The 18,786-nt window shown below is 36.4% G+C and overlaps 1 protein-coding gene across 1 annotated transcript; it reads left to right on the plus strand.

The window, feature by feature from the left end:
* The first annotated feature begins 1,688 nt into the window (after positions 1–1,688).
* On the plus strand, positions 1,689–17,163 carry LOC110461016. Its single transcript, XM_021514284.1, has 7 exons — positions 1,689–1,851; positions 8,553–8,792; positions 10,459–10,713; positions 13,135–13,217; positions 13,799–13,892; positions 14,113–14,326; positions 15,127–17,163. Exons 1-7 carry the CDS (start codon positions 1,815–1,817, stop codon positions 15,140–15,142), a joined length of 939 nt encoding a protein of 312 aa, XP_021369959.1. The 5' UTR covers positions 1,689–1,814; the 3' UTR covers positions 15,143–17,163.
* Positions 17,164–18,786: the final 1,623 nt, after the last annotated feature.

Consider the following 18,786-nt stretch of genomic DNA (forward strand, 5'->3'; position numbering starts at 1 on the left):
TGCAATACGCAAAGACGGAATTCTGAACGCCAGGATGGTCGTAAAGGTCACTTGGCATTCTATCACTGATTACATTGTCATTTAGATACCACGAGCACACGTATAACACTTTTGTCAATTAAGTTAATCTTCCATATACTGAACAAATGTGTTTTGCCTGGGGGTGTCAGGCTCCTTGGCCGCAGGGACGACTCCGCAATAACAGCATTAGAAGATCAGTTTCGTTGTTTTATTAAAAAGAGTAAGACATATAGATCTCATTTTGAAGATTGATTTTATTACGAATATATATACACGTACATATACTAAACACATTAAACTGAGGTTGACTCAGTTGCTCTGCTACACGGAGGCACACGAAGACGCCACCGACCCGAAAAACAAGACAAAAAGTGCTGTTTGGTTTGGTTTGATATTGTTTAACGTCCAATTAACATTTAAGGTCATTTGAGGACCAGACGCCATGTGTGTTGTGTAAGCGTGCGTGTGTGTATGTGTGCCGGAGACAAGGGTTTGTTTGTGTACTTGCCTCCTTGTAATAGCACGGATCAGATGCCGACTTTATAGAGCTATCTCACTGAAACACCATGCCGGAGCACCGAGCACAGCATTCCGCCCGGACAAATTATACTGACAACGGATGAACCAATTGTTGTCATTACCCTAATGCTAAACTTTGATCAGGGGATTACAACTACCATCGTTAAGGACTTCGGTGTGTCCCGGCCTGGGAACAGAACCCATTACCTCCCTCACCTGAGCGAACGCTCAACATCAACGCCAAACGTGAGGTGTTGCCATTCAGGCCGCTTAGAAATAAAAGGCAGTTAGATTTCAAATAAATATTGCAATGTGTGCTTTGTGTCCCCAAGTAGAGGGCACAAAAGCAAATCCCCAACTCTGCAGGAGGTTGCCTAATTTGTCGCCTCTTGCGATACATGCTGTGGGTAACATAAGGTGCATTATTTTCTCAATCCCCGATTTGCAGGGGTGTGACGTTATGATGTTTGATATAAAATGTTTGCAGTGGTGTTATTAATGTATATATGTATGCAATAAGACACCAAGTGCGTTACCAGCATTAGAGTCTGATTGCTTTCTGTTGTCCAGTAAAGGGATTGAAAATATTAGTTTGTTTAAAGACTAGTTGTTTGATCAACTATGTAAGTATCCGCAGTAAACAGGCTGTTAGAGTGCCCGGGTCCCTAATGGCTGTCCTATGGTCTCATTCGATTGGTTGCCAATACACTCAACTGATGGTATATTTATATGTGGGGTATACTGTTTTCACAGTGCATTTACGTTATGCAGTTCTAGTTTTAAACATTGTCAATGTTTCATTTACGCTATTTTAATATTTAAAAAGGCCACAAAATCAAATTTATAAATTTGTATCATGACAAATTTGATGCTCAATATCTTTGAGATGAAACCAGCTATATGCTGATTCTTGACAAATATGTGTATTGGTCTCTGTCTTCCAATTTCAGCAAAATAATAAAACACAGAATGTATTTACTTTACTTCAAAATTTGATTTATATATTCAGTGAAGGGGTCGTAATGATGCGTAGTTACTGTACATGGCGACTCTCCGCAGGTACCCGAGGACGTGTAGATTGGCGCCAAGCTTGTTACTGAAGCTGACACTCCTAGCTATAGTATTCGATCTATTTAACAGGCGCCACTACACACACCCGGGCACAGCAGCTAGTTGGGACGGCACAGTGTTGATAGGAGTGTGAACAGGGTTTAGTGTACAAGCATCAAAGTGATTCTTAATCTTTGTATCGGTGAGGTGATAAAGACGGGATCATGCTTCTCCTGAAAGTTCTTCTGTTTTGCCTTCAAGGTAAGTAACATATCAACTACTAACCGATTATGTATTAGGCATAAAATATGTTGATCTTCTGTAAAAGAGATACACTCGGTAATAAACTTTGTGTGGTATTTATAATCTATTGTAACAGCTAAGGAATATGAGGGGGAGATTCCAATAATGCGGTAAAACCCGGGGACCCGCTCATTCGTTCAGCAACGTCGAGCGTGGTCAGTAGTTGAATAGGTGACCGCCCGCACGTTACACGTTATTTGTTTCCGAAAAGAAATCGACATGTCTTACGATACACTTGCTGTAAACGTCGCAGACTATCTTATTAAAATCAACAGTAAATGTTATTGATATAACCTGTCGAAAACTAGAAGTTGTAGGGATACGCATGTGCTTGTTTTCTTGATTTTATAAAGACACCAGAGACACGAGTACGTCCTCATGCTCTAGCGTGGATTCTGTACTCAAACCAGTTTTCTTGTCCCTCAATTAAATTATGTAACTAGATCAACATGTCCTGACGAAATATATGATGTGTTTTATAATGTGAATGTAATAGCGCAGATGTTTCCATTCCAGTGATTATTTCTGGTAAAGGAAATTATTTTCATATACAAAACTAAAGGGATATATGGTCTAAGTACTCTACTTCAGAAAGTAATTCAAATAGTCATAAGAATCATTTCGTTTTACTTGCCCCCATAAACTAATGCCCGAAACGAATACTTTGACATAAACAACGATAAATCACTTAAACTAAACAGTTGTCTTTTTACCTAAAATATATAAACAATCATCAATCCTTTGTACGACTTTAAATTCTGTAAACAGTTAACACTAATTTGTATGAATTCTGATATATATCGACAATTAACAATAGTTAGTTTGACTTATAAAACATGAACAATTAATAATTTGTATTTTCGTTAACTCTTCATCGAACAGAAATTATATAATATTGTTTGTTCAAAGTAAATATACATAGAATGGATGTCACTTAATTTACAATTGTGTTTACACTCTCAGTCCTGTAATTAATATAATTATTTCACAAAAAAATATATGAAAAAAACTAATCATGGTAACACTTATTTGATGAAGTAGTGTGCTAATGTAAGGCACATTTGCCTCGGCTTGGGGACAAGTCTTTTAAAGTAATCAGTTTGATTGTCAACATGTAGACTTTGATTCGGGGAAAAAATAAGGCACACGCATGCAGTGTGATTTGTTTGGTATGGATTGGTTTAATAGGGTTTAACGTCCTCCCAACAGCTAAGGTCATTTAAGGACGTGCTTCCGTGTGTGTTGTACGCGTGCTTGCGTGTAAGGCAAGGTATGTTGATGTTTTTGCCTCCTTGTCAAAACACGGATCCGATGCCGACTTTATAGTGCCATCTCACTGAAATACCATGTTGAAGGTACCAAGCTCAGCATTCCGCCCGGTCACATTATACTGACATCGGGTTAATTAATTGTTGCGATTCCCATAAATACTGAACGGAACGTTAAGCAGGGAATAGCAACTACCATTTTTAAAGACTTGGGAATGTCCCAGGCTAGAGACAGAACCTATGGCCTTCCTCACCTAGGCGAACGTTTATTATTAAAGCCAAAAGTGAGGTGTTGCTAATTAAGGCTTTAAGAAGTTAAAGGTAGGTAGAGGTAATAGTTAATGGATATTCGTTGTATCTGAGTAGAAGACTCAGACGATTTTTTTGTTTCGGGTTTCACCCCATCGGAACATTGGACAACGCCACTTGTCCTGAACGGTCCAGGATATTTCAACTAAATTTGGTCCCGAGCAGCCTAGGCCAAGGGGACTCAATTTTGTATAAGCGGTTGGTGTGGACCCCTTGGGGACAAAGGGATGCGGCCCAAAATGGGGATATAGAGGTTAAATCCTTCTTTTACCATAGGTATTAAGGGATCTCATCCAAATTTGGTCTGAAGCATTCTAGGGCCAAGAGGACCTAATTTTGTATAAATGGTGGTTTTTGATCCCCTGGGGGCAGAGTTGTGGGGACCAAAAGGGATAGTAGAGGTAAACCTTTAAAATCCTTCTTTTATCATAGGGATTAAGGGATTTTAACCAATTTTGTCTGAAACATGCTTGGGCTAAGGAGAATCAGATTTGTAGAAACAGTGGGTTTTGACTTCTGTAGGCAGAGGTACGGGGCCCAATAGGGATAATAGTGGTACCAACCTTCATCTTTTGAATGTTAATATGTAAAATACATGATTTATGAACATGGTTGATTGTTTGTTAATTAAAAGGCCCTTTATAAAAGTGTTGTTATGACAATATCGATTATGGATAAATTGTAATGCTGTGTGATTGTTTATAAATTTAAAGGGACGTGTAAAGAAACACACCCGTTCCAGGTCATTGATATCATCGCTATTGAAAAGAATTCATTGTGGCAGAGTTACAGGGCCCAAAAGGGAAAATAGAGGTAAACCTTTAAAATCCTTCTTTCATCATAGGGAATAAGGGATTTTATCCCAATTTAGCCTCGAGAATCCTTGGGTAAAGGGAAATTAATTTTGTATAAAAGAACGGGTGCTGAGAGTTACATGGCCAAATAGGAAAATTTGAGGTTTAATTTTTTTAAATTCTTCTTCTGTACCATTGGAGGGATATTATGTAATAAGAATAATTTCCAATGGTTGCTTTATTATCCAGGTGAGCGGTACAGGCCTGTATGGCTTATTGTATTGAGTCCTACTAACAGCTAAGGTAATTTTAAGGTCGCGTGTGCTATGTATGCTGAGTAGATAATAAAGTCTGGTCACGGATGATTGATCATGTATAAACATGTGAATTATTAATATCGCGCTATACGTTTCGTCGTAGAAGATTGTTGGATACTATCACAAAATGAAATACTATTGAATGTCACTAAAACATGATGGCACTATTGTTGACTGTACCTTTCCTAGCGACAGCGTTTTAATAAAGTCTTTACTGAGAAATTGATACCTCGTGTCAAATATCAGTAACATAGGAATATTGATTTTGTCGTAACGTTGACAAAATGAAAGTAGAAGAGAATACTGAGTTGTAAAGAAAAGCTTAATCTAAGTTAAAATCCACAGAAATAAAACCCATGTGTTTGGGTAGGAAAGCGTCTTCTGCTTTATCACCGAAAGCCGCCTGTAAATTTAGGTAAAATTCCAAGCAATGTCGGGTCCATAACGTGAAAAGTGTGGGTAGTGTCAGCGAAACAATAAGGCTCATAATAAAACCTATCGATATTCTCATCTCCCAAAGACATTTTTCAATGAGATCACGATCAAACATAATAATGATGCCATTCGACATTCCTACAAATGTTTACTTTAGTTTGTAAGTTTTCCGAATAAATTGTTATTTTTTAACCCAAAAGGAAAATAAAACCAAACGAAACCAAACCAATTTGAGACATGATAACACTACAACACTTGACACAATGTTTCGTTTTCTACGTTTCAGCATCATTTAAAGACATGTTTCTATGAGTGCTGGATGCGGGATATGTTGGTGTGATGCTAAAGCGCTATCTAGCTGACATACCATACCGAGGGCACCCATTTATGAGGACTTCGGTATGTCCCGGCCTTGGTACAGAACCCATTGTCCCGCTCACTTGGGCAAATGTTCAGCCTTAAAATAAATGTCGAGATATCGCTAAGCAAGGCAATAGAAAGTAAGACGTACTTAGAAGCAGAGGGATATAAGATCCCAAAAATTGTCAACGAATCGATAGGTATATATTATTAGGAATCGATCACCATCGTATTTTCGTGTCGTCATTTCCGTATTGCGTATCGGCCATTTCAATACCGTACTGTAAACAATAGTACATGTGTGTGACGTTGATATGGCAACACGCGTTATATCATACGTACTTCAGTAATAAAGGTTCCGATACAAAGACTCACGTAAAGACACTGACATGATACCAGACGACTTCATGAAGGTCATGTATGAAGCGCGGGCACATGAGAGCGGCATACCATGCGACAGCCTCTGGTTACAAATGTATCTGACATGTGAATATGCTATGCGCTAGAATGATGTCCTACGTGTACATGATTGCGAGTAATTTGGTTCCATAAAAGAAAAAAAAATGTCATCTTTTATATCTTAATTTAAATTTATTTCCATCCTTTTTTTATATGTTTTAAAAGTTATAACTTTCATTGTGTACATTTTATCCCTCTTCAAAAAGTTCCAATCAACGATCAAAGTGATTGTAAAATGTAAAATAAATGATTTATAAAGCCACTGTGTCATTTTTGGTCAATTTGTCACTATGTTTGTATGATACTTTGTGTCCTGTTTGCTTTTTTAGCTTGTAGATAATCAATAATAAACACTTTGTGTAATGTGTTTTATTTTTTTTAAATATCAATAAAATATTTGTAGGGTTAATAAGCAATGTTTCTTTTAATTTTTTATTATTATTATTATTGCTCCAAGCAAAGACGCACACTGAAAAAATGAAAAATATAAAAATTGACGAACACTCATATTTTTTTTTATATTCACAAAAATCCCAAATCTTGCCGAATGCTTAGATTTTCATAAAGTTACCTTTACATATATAGTTGCATAACCATTATTTGAACGTTTCAACTTATTCCGCTGGTTAATTGCGAAAGGGTGGAGCGACCTTAACCAAAGTGTTTGTGATACACGGTAAGTGGTGTTGTTATACCCCTGTCAGGTGTATCGTCGACAAACTATCGATTATAATAGTTCAATATAATATATATTTTGTATCGTCTACTCAGATCCTCTACGGGATTTCAAAGGAAACCTAATTCAAGTTGGATAAATTATTTACAAACCTAGCCGGGAATGTCATCGATTTATTTTAGAAAAAGTGAAGTTTCCAATAGACACTGTGCACCGTATGAAGGTAGAATTATCAAACCATGTTAATAATCAATTAGAAAATCGGAAATATAAAGGGAAATGAGATCACGCATAACAATAAAGTACCTTTGGTGGTGTTCAGACTAAATTAATTTATCGATCAACGAATTAAATATTTATATGAAAATAAGTAGGCGTCGCCACTCGATATTACCCTTTAGTACCCGAGTCACCCCCAGTATGGTTTATGAACGTGCATTTTACCCTCGTGGTATATAAATTAGGTAGATATACATAAATAGCCATGCCTATTATCACATGGGCTCACATTTGTAACATATTATTTTTTTAATCATATCACTAGTGCTAACCGAATAACAGATAAACGTAAATCGTGACGGTACAATTTTTATTTTTTATTGTTTCACGGCCCATCGACAATGCGAGTCATTTAGGGCCAAACAACACGTTAAAATAGGCTACCACAAACATGAATTCATCAAACTAGAAGTCTAAAAAGATATCAACAGGGAACGAATTAGCTGTGAATCATATCAGATATTATCATAAAGATCAATTGTGTGTAAATAATCACATATTGATTGAACAGAAACTGTATGAAATACACTTTTCATACACGATACATTACAGAATCTGTCACGTTTTTGTTTGAAATCAGCGCATTCAATCATAAATGTTTGACTGTAAATGGCTGATGAAATGCGTGACAATAAGGTTGCTCTTATCTATGTACAATGTTACTGTGTGTAATGTAGGTATGGCCTATGCGCAGTCGCGAGAGGACAACCCCCTCTCTACGGTATGAAATACACTTTTCATACACGATACATTACAGAGTCTGTCACGTTTTTGTTTGAAATCAGCGCATTCAATCATAAATGTTTGACTGTAAATGGCTGATGAAATGCGTGACAATAAGGTTGCTCTTATCTATGTACAATGTTACTGTGTGTAATGTAGGTATGGCCTATGCGCAGTCGCGAGAGGACAACCCCCTCTCTACGGCCCGATCCACATGCTGCACATGAACATACGTTAGGTTGAACTGCGAATAATGTGTTGTTCACCGTTTCAGACCGTTTTCCTTTAGTAATTCAGATTAATAAAACATGAAACTGAGCAATAGTGGTTTGTCACAGTCTACGGTTAATAATATTCAGCGTGGATTATGTTAAATTGAATGAGTTTCTTCGAACTAACAAACAAAAGTATCCAGTCCGAGGCCTCAAATAAACATTGTTTCCGCGCAATGTAAGTTAACGTTTGAGTACTTTCCCGTAAACAATGTAGTTCTATCTAACAAAAACAGAAAACGTATTCCACAGTGTATATCATTTTTTTCTATAACATCAAGAATCTAACAACATAAAAATACATATAACCACCAAACAATACTTATCATGCGCATTGTCAATTTCGAGCACAGGGGGTCTATTCGTCGTTGAAACATAGCAGGTATATTCTTGGGTTTTTGTTGTATGCTGCCTGAAAAAGAAATAAATCACTCCGATTCTGCAAGTTTTTGTTACATAAGTTGCCTCATACGATCATGCAATTGGATACAGTATACCCATTTTTTCCTCGAAGCTGCAAGGGTTGAAGTGCAAAAAATATATTTCGACACGCAAACATGATTTTCATAAATTGCACACATTTCAATGCGAAGAAACCGGCACACGGCAAATGTAGTACTTGTGCTTGTTGTAGATAAATTACCCGAGCAATTACAACGTTCAATTTATAGTCAACAGGTGGAACGGTGTTTTCTATTATTATATTTGTAACTGCCTCAAATAGATAATATTAAAGTATTTCAATTTTTTATTGTAATTTTGACCAGGTCTCGCCATCGTGGCTGATGACTACTTCCGGGAGGACAAGATGAATTCTGGGTTTATGTTTATTCCCTACCTGCTGAAAGAGTCCCACGACCACATTGAAGACTGCCTGTCGTTTTGTGAACTTGAACCAAAATGTAACATCGTGACCTTTGACAAGACACGCCGCATGTGTAGGGGATATGAAAACGTCACCCAATCGGAAGCTTTCATCGCAGTACCCGGCACGAAGCTGTGGTCAAGTAAGTAAACTTGTCATAAAGCAATGATTTTTATGCAGCATGAGTTTTTAAGGATGTACTCTTCTAGTGTTTAAATCATGTTCAAATCTCGTTTTGATATCATGAAACGAGTTTTCAGGAACTTCAACACATTATGATCAGTTTTGAAAGCAAACACGCATCTGAAAAATGTGTCACTAATAGATGACTGTTGTTTGTAAAACTTTTTTTTATAAGAATTTAAAACAAATGACGGAATTGGCGGCCATTATGAAAATGCGAATATTTTGCGCTTCACGAAATGTCACCATTTTACCTTTTTTGACACTAAATAAATTACTTAAGTTGTAATTATGTCGCCACTTTATATCGTAGCAACTTAATAAATATAAACATAAATATATTCAATATTATGAAAAAGAGTTATGCAACAAAGTGGAAAATTATATTTCATTTGTATCCTTTTTACTTACTTGGTGAAACTGAATCTCTTTTGATTTTTTACCCTGTTTTAAAAGTAATGGGACAATAACAGAAGCACATGGACTTCCCATATCCTGACTGTTTTAGAAAGAAATGCACATTTCGTTTTGATCTATTAAATATTAAACAAATATGTATATTAGAACTTTTTTTTATACAAAGTGTTAAGTCTGTAAAATGTTGAAAAAAGAGTATTTTTTCATTACAAAATAAGGGTTAGGGTGACCTTTATCCCTTTCTGAGTTAAAAGAATGAGTTTCAGAAATTTACTTTAATAATTAATCTATTCTGTAAACATCCATATACATTTCTAACATATCTCCCTTCACATTTACTTTGTATATTATGTTGTTTACAAATGTTATCTATAATGATAAAGTCCACCTCTTAACGTAAGGCGGAAAGGGCGAAAATTAAACTGCAGCGGCTTATCGTTGTGACATCGTTTCCTATCGGTCGGTGCCCCCGGACAGGTTTACTACAAAGAGAATATCGAAGTATTAACATACAGCGTTGCTTGAACTGGGATTCGATAAAACTATGTATGAAGACCAGAGAGATAATGTTGAAATGTTGTCTTCTATGACATAACATTATATAAATATATAAATAAGATCAAGTGATTGATTCCAGATTTAGATGAAACCCCATGAATTACGATAATTCCAATTAAAATACGTTTTGGTTTGTTTTATTTTGTTAACATCCTATTAACATCCTTTTAACAGTTAAAGTCATTTAATGACGTGCCTTCATGAGTGTGTTGTGTAAGCGAGCATGTGTGTATGTGTGCCGGAGACAGGATAGGTTGGTGTATTTGCCTCCTTGTAATAGCGCGGATCTGATGGACACTATATAGTGCTATCTCACTGAAACACAATGCCGAAGGCATCCAGCACAGCATTCCGCCCGGTCACATTATAATTACAACTGGTGAACCAGGGTATCTTTCTATGTAAACATATTTACAAATATGTAGATGTGGATTCATCACTGTTCAGTCATCACAAAAGTCAATCATGCATAAAATGTAACATTTAAATTCAGGCACGTGGAGGACACAGAGGGCTGGTAACGATAAAGCAAACCATTCGAAATTAACATAAACTATCTTTTCAAATAACTGCTTAATTTCGTCTTTATTTGCTGATGAATTATAAAAGAAAAATTGCTTTATCATTATAATAAATACTATCCTTTATAGACAACAGACAGAAGACCCAACGATATTCCTACCCTGGGAAGACCTGGGTTGCTGACCAGTCACGTGTAGGTAAGGTCTACAGCCCAACCAACTGGAGAGAGTTTATTCCCCAGCTTGACGACTGCGTGGTCCGTTGCCGGAATCATCCCGACGGATGTCATTACCTCACATTCACAGAGCACCTTTCGGATTGCCGATCTTTCCTTGGCACTGCTGATTCAGAAGTGGCGTTGGCAAATACAACCGTTTGGATGCGTAAGTGATGTTCATGATCCATTCTGTAGAAATACGAAACTAAAGATACTCCACTATATGGTCGGCCATTCACGACTCCGTCGCAGCAAGGGCCACATACGCATAGAGCGATTTGTGTGGTTTGGTTTAATTTTGTTTAACGTCCTATTTACAGCTAAGGTCATTTAAGGAAGTGCCTCCATGTGTGTAGTGTATGCGTATTTGTGTGTGTGTATGTAGGAGACAGGGTATGTTGGTATGCTTGCCTCCCGGTGATAGCGCGGATCTGATGCTGACTTTATATTACTATACTAGAGTGAGCAGATAGGAAAGGGTTTAAAAACGGGAGAAAACCGGGGTACTAGGTGACTTAATAATTTTCTAATCCAATCTTTGGAACGAGATCAGATTGATGAAACACATGGCAAAACGACGAAGCCTTCGATTGTTTAACAATATCGGACGTTAAAACAAATATATATAATTGCTAAACATGTAATTATACTGTTCGGTTCGAGTGGTTTGTTGACATCTTCCTGGTCAGTTCAATAGCTTCTGATGAGTTTAGCCTTCGCTCTGTCACCAATATTCAAATCAACAGACTTGTCTCTAATAATCATTGGTTCTCGCTCAATTAACCAAGCTCTAGCACATCAATGTTGAAATTTGTTCTAAATAATCAAACGTTTGAACATGTATGCGTATTGAATACATAACTACAGACGTCTGATGAAGTTATATACCGTCTTTTATTACATACTTCCTAATACATACGTTTTTTTATATATGCGATACGACACAATTGCTCTTATCCATATCACCCCTCGCCGTATCACACCCCAAAAGCCGTATCAGCCCCCGCCGTATTACACATCACAACCCGTATCAGCCCGCAAAACCCGTATCACAACCCTTTTGTAAATTTTTCGTTTTTCAATATTTCAAAAGAAAAATAGATAATAATAAAGTAACTTTTACTAGTAAGTATGTAATAAACAACCCTCGACCAATAGCAGTCCTCGGGCCTTTGGCCCTTGGGCTGATATTGCAGTCTCGGGTTGATACCGGGTGTGATATGGAAAAAGGCATGTCTTATTCTCTATATTATTCGTATTTTATGTACAATGCATTTGAATTAGGTACCATAGGATGGGTATAAATAACCAAGACTGATATGTTCGATCGTTTTGTCATATGTCATGAAATGGGTTTCTCAGTTTAATTTTGTTACGCTAGTTTAAAGTAAAACATTCTAGGTCGTTCGATAGTCCTTATATAGAACATTTTTAACACTTAATAAGCAATACACTAGCTATTTGTTTATCATTTGATACATGTCCTCGTGCTGACTAAATTCTAATCTTCGTAATTCGATCGATGAGGCCAAACAATGAGCAGCAATACAAACACATGTTTACATATATCTGAACCATACTTCACAAATATGATGCGTTTATATGTTGTGTATCTTTAGCAAATACAGTTCCAATGCATGTCCGCTCTCTATCAGTATGTTCAATAGGTCTCTTGTTAAATTAATGATCTAACAATTCCGTGAACATAATGTCGCTACGCTGTCATTTGAGGTCATCCATGGTTAGGTACTCTGTAAACATTGAAAATTACAAAATAGAACAAAAACCTCATTTGTTGACTCAATGACATGTAAATGGCTGTCATTTGCTAACAAAGACCGTGCACGACAAACCTACTGAACCATACTTGATTTAAAAAGCATTGAGATTAACCATTCTGAACACAATATCTTTATCATATAGTTGATTTATATGCTATTTTAAAGCCTCACAACATCGTTTTTCTTAATATTGATTACAAACTGTGCCTACGGATGCAAAACCGAAAAAGAAAGAGTAGATACATGAGAAAAAATATACATCCAAGTATTGAATAGGAGCAGATGATCGGGTTTTGTCACTTATATCCCTAGCAGAAGACACTTATGCAAACCCTCAATACTTTCGGGGACTTCTCATATCGATATGCTTTGAAGTGTGCCTTGTTGTTTCTATGTCACTTACTCAGTTCTCGCTCTGAGGAACTGACATTACTTGGATTTCTTTGAGTTGAACAGAGAGGCGTATCTTTCTTTATATTGACATATTCTTTCTGTGTTGTTACAAGGGTCTCCGTGTTAATCTGGCGTCTGTTAATGTTTTCAAAGACAATTATGTACACCCAGGTTCTATTTGGTTTTCTTAATTAGACGGCCTCAAGCTGATCTCTAAAAAACAGGTACATGTTATCGTCAGTATACTTACGACTACTCCATTACGTGTTTAATTATCATACCCGTGTTTATCACGACAACACGCAGGAGCTTAAGTTCTTTCATGATTCATATGCATCGTTAAATAAAATGCCTGTACCATGTGCTTTGTTAATAATTAATCAACGTTTCAACCTGTATATCCATGACAACAGAAAGCCAGTTTGGAAGAGACTTGGAGTCGCCAGAGTCGTTCTACTTGATCGTGAAAGAAAATCTGAACCGCGCAAATGCACAAGTGAGTAGTCTTAATAGCAAATCACGCCTGTGTTTATAATTCTAGTAATGTAATATACATTTACAAAACATGTAAAACTCATATAACATTGTTGATCAGCCGACAAATAAATCAAGATGTTGGTGAAGTTATCAAAACTGCAATATAAATTATATGTCCATCTACTATTTCATACAATCTACACTTCAATGTGCACGCATGAATCACAGCACAGGAAAGCACGTCCTTAAATGACCTTTGCTGCTTATAGACACTTATCAAAACAAATGAAACCAAGCCTCTATAACAGCATTACCCACTGTACAGAAGTATTAACTGCGTTAGCTGCTGCTGTGTCAGGCAAAGTCTATCGGCAGAAAATTCAACTATTACATTGTATATGATAAATGTTATTAGAGTGTTACAAGTGATTGTGCTCTTCATCTACACTTTGAATACCGATATATTGAGCTAAACAAGATAGCGATTTGTTTAAATTTTGTTTGCTTAAAATTTTCTTAATTATAATGATATGAAAACGAGGTGGTGACGAACACAAGAAAATTGCATGACATCAAGTATTTTGTATACTCTTTTTCCAGGCGTATTGTGAAAAGGACGGAATTTCTGGACATCTGCTGAAGGTCAACAACGTTGAGGAGAAAGATTTCCTGTACAACAACGGGGCGTTTGATGGTAAATGCAAATCTTCTGTTTATGCACGGGACAAACATGTTTGAATTAATAGATTCCACTGTGGAAGGCATGCGAAATAACCAAATACATACTTCACAATTGGTAGAAAATTAATGATCATTGTTGTATATATCATGTGTATAAATATTGCAATCCGTGATGCACGGTACTGATCGTCATGATTTGTGGTGTGACACTTTGTTCGGCCATTTTATCAAAGCTGCAACAACTGCCACCCTGTGGATGGATGCGGAGGCGAATGCCGACGGTCGATTTCTGTGGAATGTCGGGAGACCAGAACTCGCTTACACGTACTTGGCTTATGGTGAACCCGCCGATACGGCCAACAAAAAGTGCCTAACCATGTCGAAAGCAACCGGAAAATGGGCAAGTGCCAACTGTGCTGCCACCATGCACTTTGTGTGCGAGATGGAGTAAGTATGCCTAAACTGACTATCAAATTCTATGATCAGATACACATCTGTGAGGTTTCAGTGTTTTTAGGTTTGTTAAGGACTAGATAGTGCTAAGTAACACACCATCCTCAAATTGGCAGGAAACATCATATCGGATGCCACAATTAAAACGTTGTTCCTGGCACTAAGCATCCTTTCGATTACTGATTTTTGTGCAGGCATGGTTTGTTTTACTTTCCACATGGGGGACTTATTTATTGTGTCTCGTGTTACCAGAAAGTAACATTTCTATTCGATTTGACCGAGGTGTTACGAATGGGTAAGCTATTTCCTGATTCCACTCGAGATTTTATGGCGTTCATGATTTAATATCCGACGCTTTTAGACTTATGCTCATACTTACCATATGTTTTACTTATGAATCTATTATTCAGAAAGCTTCTACGGGTAGATTGTATAACATATGGATATTTATTTATGCTGCATATCGGATGAAACAAGAAACGTATGCAACATTTAAAATCGCCGAAATCTAGGTTCAGCCTCTAATTTTCTTTCACAGTTCTATCGCTTACTGTTTATGGTTTGTTCCAATTCCATGACTTGTGTTGTTCACTGCGTACGTTAAACAATAGTATCGATATGCCTGTTCTAGTATTTAGCTCGATAATGTCACGTATAACAATTCTCACTTTAAACTCCTTTATTTTTATGGAATAAATTTTCCTCACGATACATATCTTGGTTTTGAAATTTTGCATGAAGGGGAGACAACTAGTCATTTTATGTGTTTGATGTTATTTTTCTTTTCTTTGTAGCAAGCTGTCATGGTAAGCAGACAGACAAATGCACCGTGACCACTTGAGAGTTCCTTAATTTTATTTCCTCTCTGGATTCGGCCTAAGGGTTAACTCTCCCACCTCACTTTGATATATATCCTTGCCTGACAAAGAGTTCTAGTCTAGGAAAGCCATAATTTTTGTGTATGAATTTGGACTTATTTATTATTTATTGCATATCTGAAGGGTATACACTATAATTGTTATTATTAGTACATGATTAACCTCCCATAAACCCCAAAAGGTCTTTAGTGCCAACAGGTGGTCGACAAAAACAAATGCAAAATAAAGACATTAACCAAACGTAAAAATGGGAGACAATAGTTGACTTTAAAACTCAATAGAGAGTGACTAGATAACTTTAATACAAATATAGCGATAAGTTCTGAACAGACACGAGTATCATGTATACACAGTATGGTATTTTAAATTATTTTACATTTGAAAGGTACACAGAAAAAAAGATCAGAAAAGATTAAATGAAAATGGGAATAACTAAAACAAAAAAGAGTAGAGCATGAAATAGCACGTTATCTAATAGAGCTGATACCAATTTCACCAAACACAAGGGCAGGGGGCAATGGAACAATTTTGTTTTTAGTTACATTTTCACTGTGATTTTTGTGATTGTAATAAGTAACAATATTTACATTTTTCGGTTAATTCATTGGTTGCTATATCAAATACGGTTAAACTTACAATTGAATATCTACATCTAAAGGTAGATTCCCATAATGTATAGGTTCATTTTACCACCTATCAGAAAAAGGGTTTGTTTATATTGTGTGTCTAGTCTTATCCGTATTTTTATATGCATGCTTACGTTCGGACAAAGAATCAGAGTGAGAAGGATAGTTTATATAAATTATTGTATCTGTGTGCCGTACGTTCTGCTTACTTAAACAAACCTGCCTATAAATACCGCCGAAGGAAGAGAACTCACTTTTAGAACAAATTAATTTGGAATTTATGGTATGGAGACTTTACAGACATGTGATGATTTTAGAAAACAGTTTTCTTGGAATGATGTCATAATAGAAGTTATCTTAATACGGAGGTATGGTAGTCTAGTGGCAGAACGCCGGGCTCGTTGCGGGTTCGAGTCACGGCACGGCACTGTGTTGTATCTTTGAGCAAGATACTTTACTCCGATTGTTTCAGTGTACTCAGCTGTAAATAGGTACGTGGTTGGGCAGTACTAGAATTGCTGAATGCTAGCAATGAATGCCGAAATGGCAGCACCGGCTATATGCTCCCAAATGAGTTTAGAAAGATATTGGCTAGTTGCAAAGGTCCTATAACCGCGGATAATAATTTGTGAACCGCTTTCAGACGACCTACGCACTAGGTTGTAAAAAAGCGTCATACAATAATTAGTAGTTAATAGGCAAGTGGTATGTATATAGAGTCATATTTTAAGATGGATTTTTTATGATAAATGACTCTAAAGTCAGTAAGTCTCATACAGTATTGTGTTTTGTTTTTGGTAATTAATTGTATATCATTGAACATGTCAATGGGTTTGGAGGAATGCGTTTTTAATGTTTTAAATATTTATTGTTTTTCACAGATTCCAGATTTATTGACTTCTGTGTATGAAATGTACAGAATTGCTTGAAATGTTGCAAAGTCAGAGTATTTTTTTAATAATCATTAATTCAGCAGATCTATGTGAAAGACATTACGTCATACTTATCCTAACTAAATTTGCCTATACAAAGACATTGTTCACGTTAAGATAGGCCAAGAAAGAAGGGAAACCGTGGTCATGCTCGTTAGTTTTCCGTAAGGATAGGCCAGGGAAAGTTCGTGACAACGGGGTCCTATTTGTTTGTGTCCCGTCAGGACAGGCCAATGAAAGTTCGTGACAACGGGGTCCGGGCCTATTTGTTTGTGTCCCGTCAGGACAGGCCAATGACAGTTCGTGAATCCCAGGTATTGGTCGCTTGTTTCTCGTGTGCAGGCTATGTTAGACTGTTGTTACATGAACATGCTATTAATCATCATTATTCTTGATATCAAATACAAGTTTGTTGTTTGTTGAATTTAGATATTAAAGTTTTTTCTTTTAAAACGTCAAAGGAAACACTTGCTTTTGTATAACCGTCGGAAAATACTAGTAACTATTGGACAAAGCCGGTAACGTTGGCAAGACATTGCGTTGTGTGTATGTTGTTTGTAAATGGCATTTTTAAAAGCATTTTCAAAACATATTTACCCAGACGCAAAGTAATCACAACAAAAAATTGACAATTCGACAAAGGGGTTTCCCGTTTTATTTAGAATCACAATACAGTTATAATTCTCTGGTCGCCGAACAATGACCAATATATTCATGGAAAAAATATCAAACTATTTTCAAAGCAAATCACTGGCTATGTAAACAACGATTCTTATTGTTTGGGATTGTTAACGATATGTTGACACATGTCATCGACAATATGGTAATAATGAAATTTCAAAATCAGTTTATGACTCTTTTAATGCATAAACATTTCGAACGCATACGTGTCTAGATTACAAAACAGAAAAATAGATACGCTGCGTATGCAATTATTATATTTGATTTGACTAAACGCAACACATACGTATTTACCCGTATGAGTGCTGTTTCAGATCTGTTACATGTATAAAACATGCCACCATATATCAGTGTGTAAAAACAACACCTTGAGAAAGTTTTCGAACAAACGGAATTTAATAGGAACAGTAATAGAGTAAAATTGCGTTATGAACCACACTCGTTGGATATTATTTTGTATTATTCATGGAAATCATTATAATATTGCTATCAGTATGCAATAAACGTCCAACCTGAATTTCAAGAAAATAATCGTTTCAGTATACTTATTCCTGCCTAGAGGGGTTGATTATATTTTGAACAGAAAGGATCAAATATAGTGTAAATAATAAACAACAGATTAAACAATTAATATCAAAACAACAAAGCAGGCACTATCCCACGTGTCATTGGTCCTCCTTATCAAAGTATAAAGCAATGTTAGATTAACAAACATAACGATATTATGAAGGCAACTGTATAACCTAAAGCCTGAATGGGAAATTGTTTACCTGGTCGTAGAAATATGCGATGCGTTTATGAACTGCTCTCCTTACATAAATTATTGCTAGTTACGTAACGACGTTTGAACTTTTGCTAGCAGTATGTCATTTTTGCTGCTTTTGCCGGGGTTTAACATCCTGGAAACAGGCATGGTCTTATAAAGACGGACGCCGGAAAGAGAGTTAAAAGGACGGAAAAAGGGGGGGGGGGGCAGTATATTAACTCATGACATAGAAGAAAGCATCCGCATCTCCAAACTAGGCGCCTTTTACGATACATATACAGTGGGACAAAGGTGTCAGTTTGGTTTCCTCAGTGATCACTGTACAGAAGACCCGGAAGGAACCACGACGTCCGATGGTGCACATTGCCAACCTCTGCATTATAAATAAATTATGGAGTACTAACAGAAGCAATGCTGATAAATGTAAATATGTTGTAAATATCAATATTATAAAAGAAAATATAACATAATATTCGTATGACGCCAAACAGAGGGACTTTCAAGGTAGAATTCAAATGAAATGCATATATTAAAATTCAACATTTTGATTAAAATCATGGAAATATTGTCA

The sequence above is a fragment of the Mizuhopecten yessoensis genome, unplaced genomic scaffold (assembly GCF_002113885.1).
Source record: "Mizuhopecten yessoensis strain PY_sf001 unplaced genomic scaffold, ASM211388v2 scaffold10533, whole genome shotgun sequence".
In the NCBI taxonomy this organism is placed as follows: Eukaryota; Metazoa; Mollusca; class Bivalvia; order Pectinida; family Pectinidae; genus Mizuhopecten; species Mizuhopecten yessoensis.

Coding starts and splice junctions, on each gene's coding strand:
- LOC110461016 (XM_021514284.1), top strand. CDS start 1,815: ATGCTTCTCCTGAAAGTTCTTCTGTTTTGCCTTCAAG. Junction 8,793..10,458: donor CGGCACGAAGCTGTGGTCAA/GTAAGTAAACTT, acceptor TATCCTTTATAG/ACAACAGACAGAAGACCCAA. Junction 13,893..14,112: donor CAACAACGGGGCGTTTGATG/GTAAATGCAAAT, acceptor ATTTTATCAAAG/CTGCAACAACTGCCACCCTG.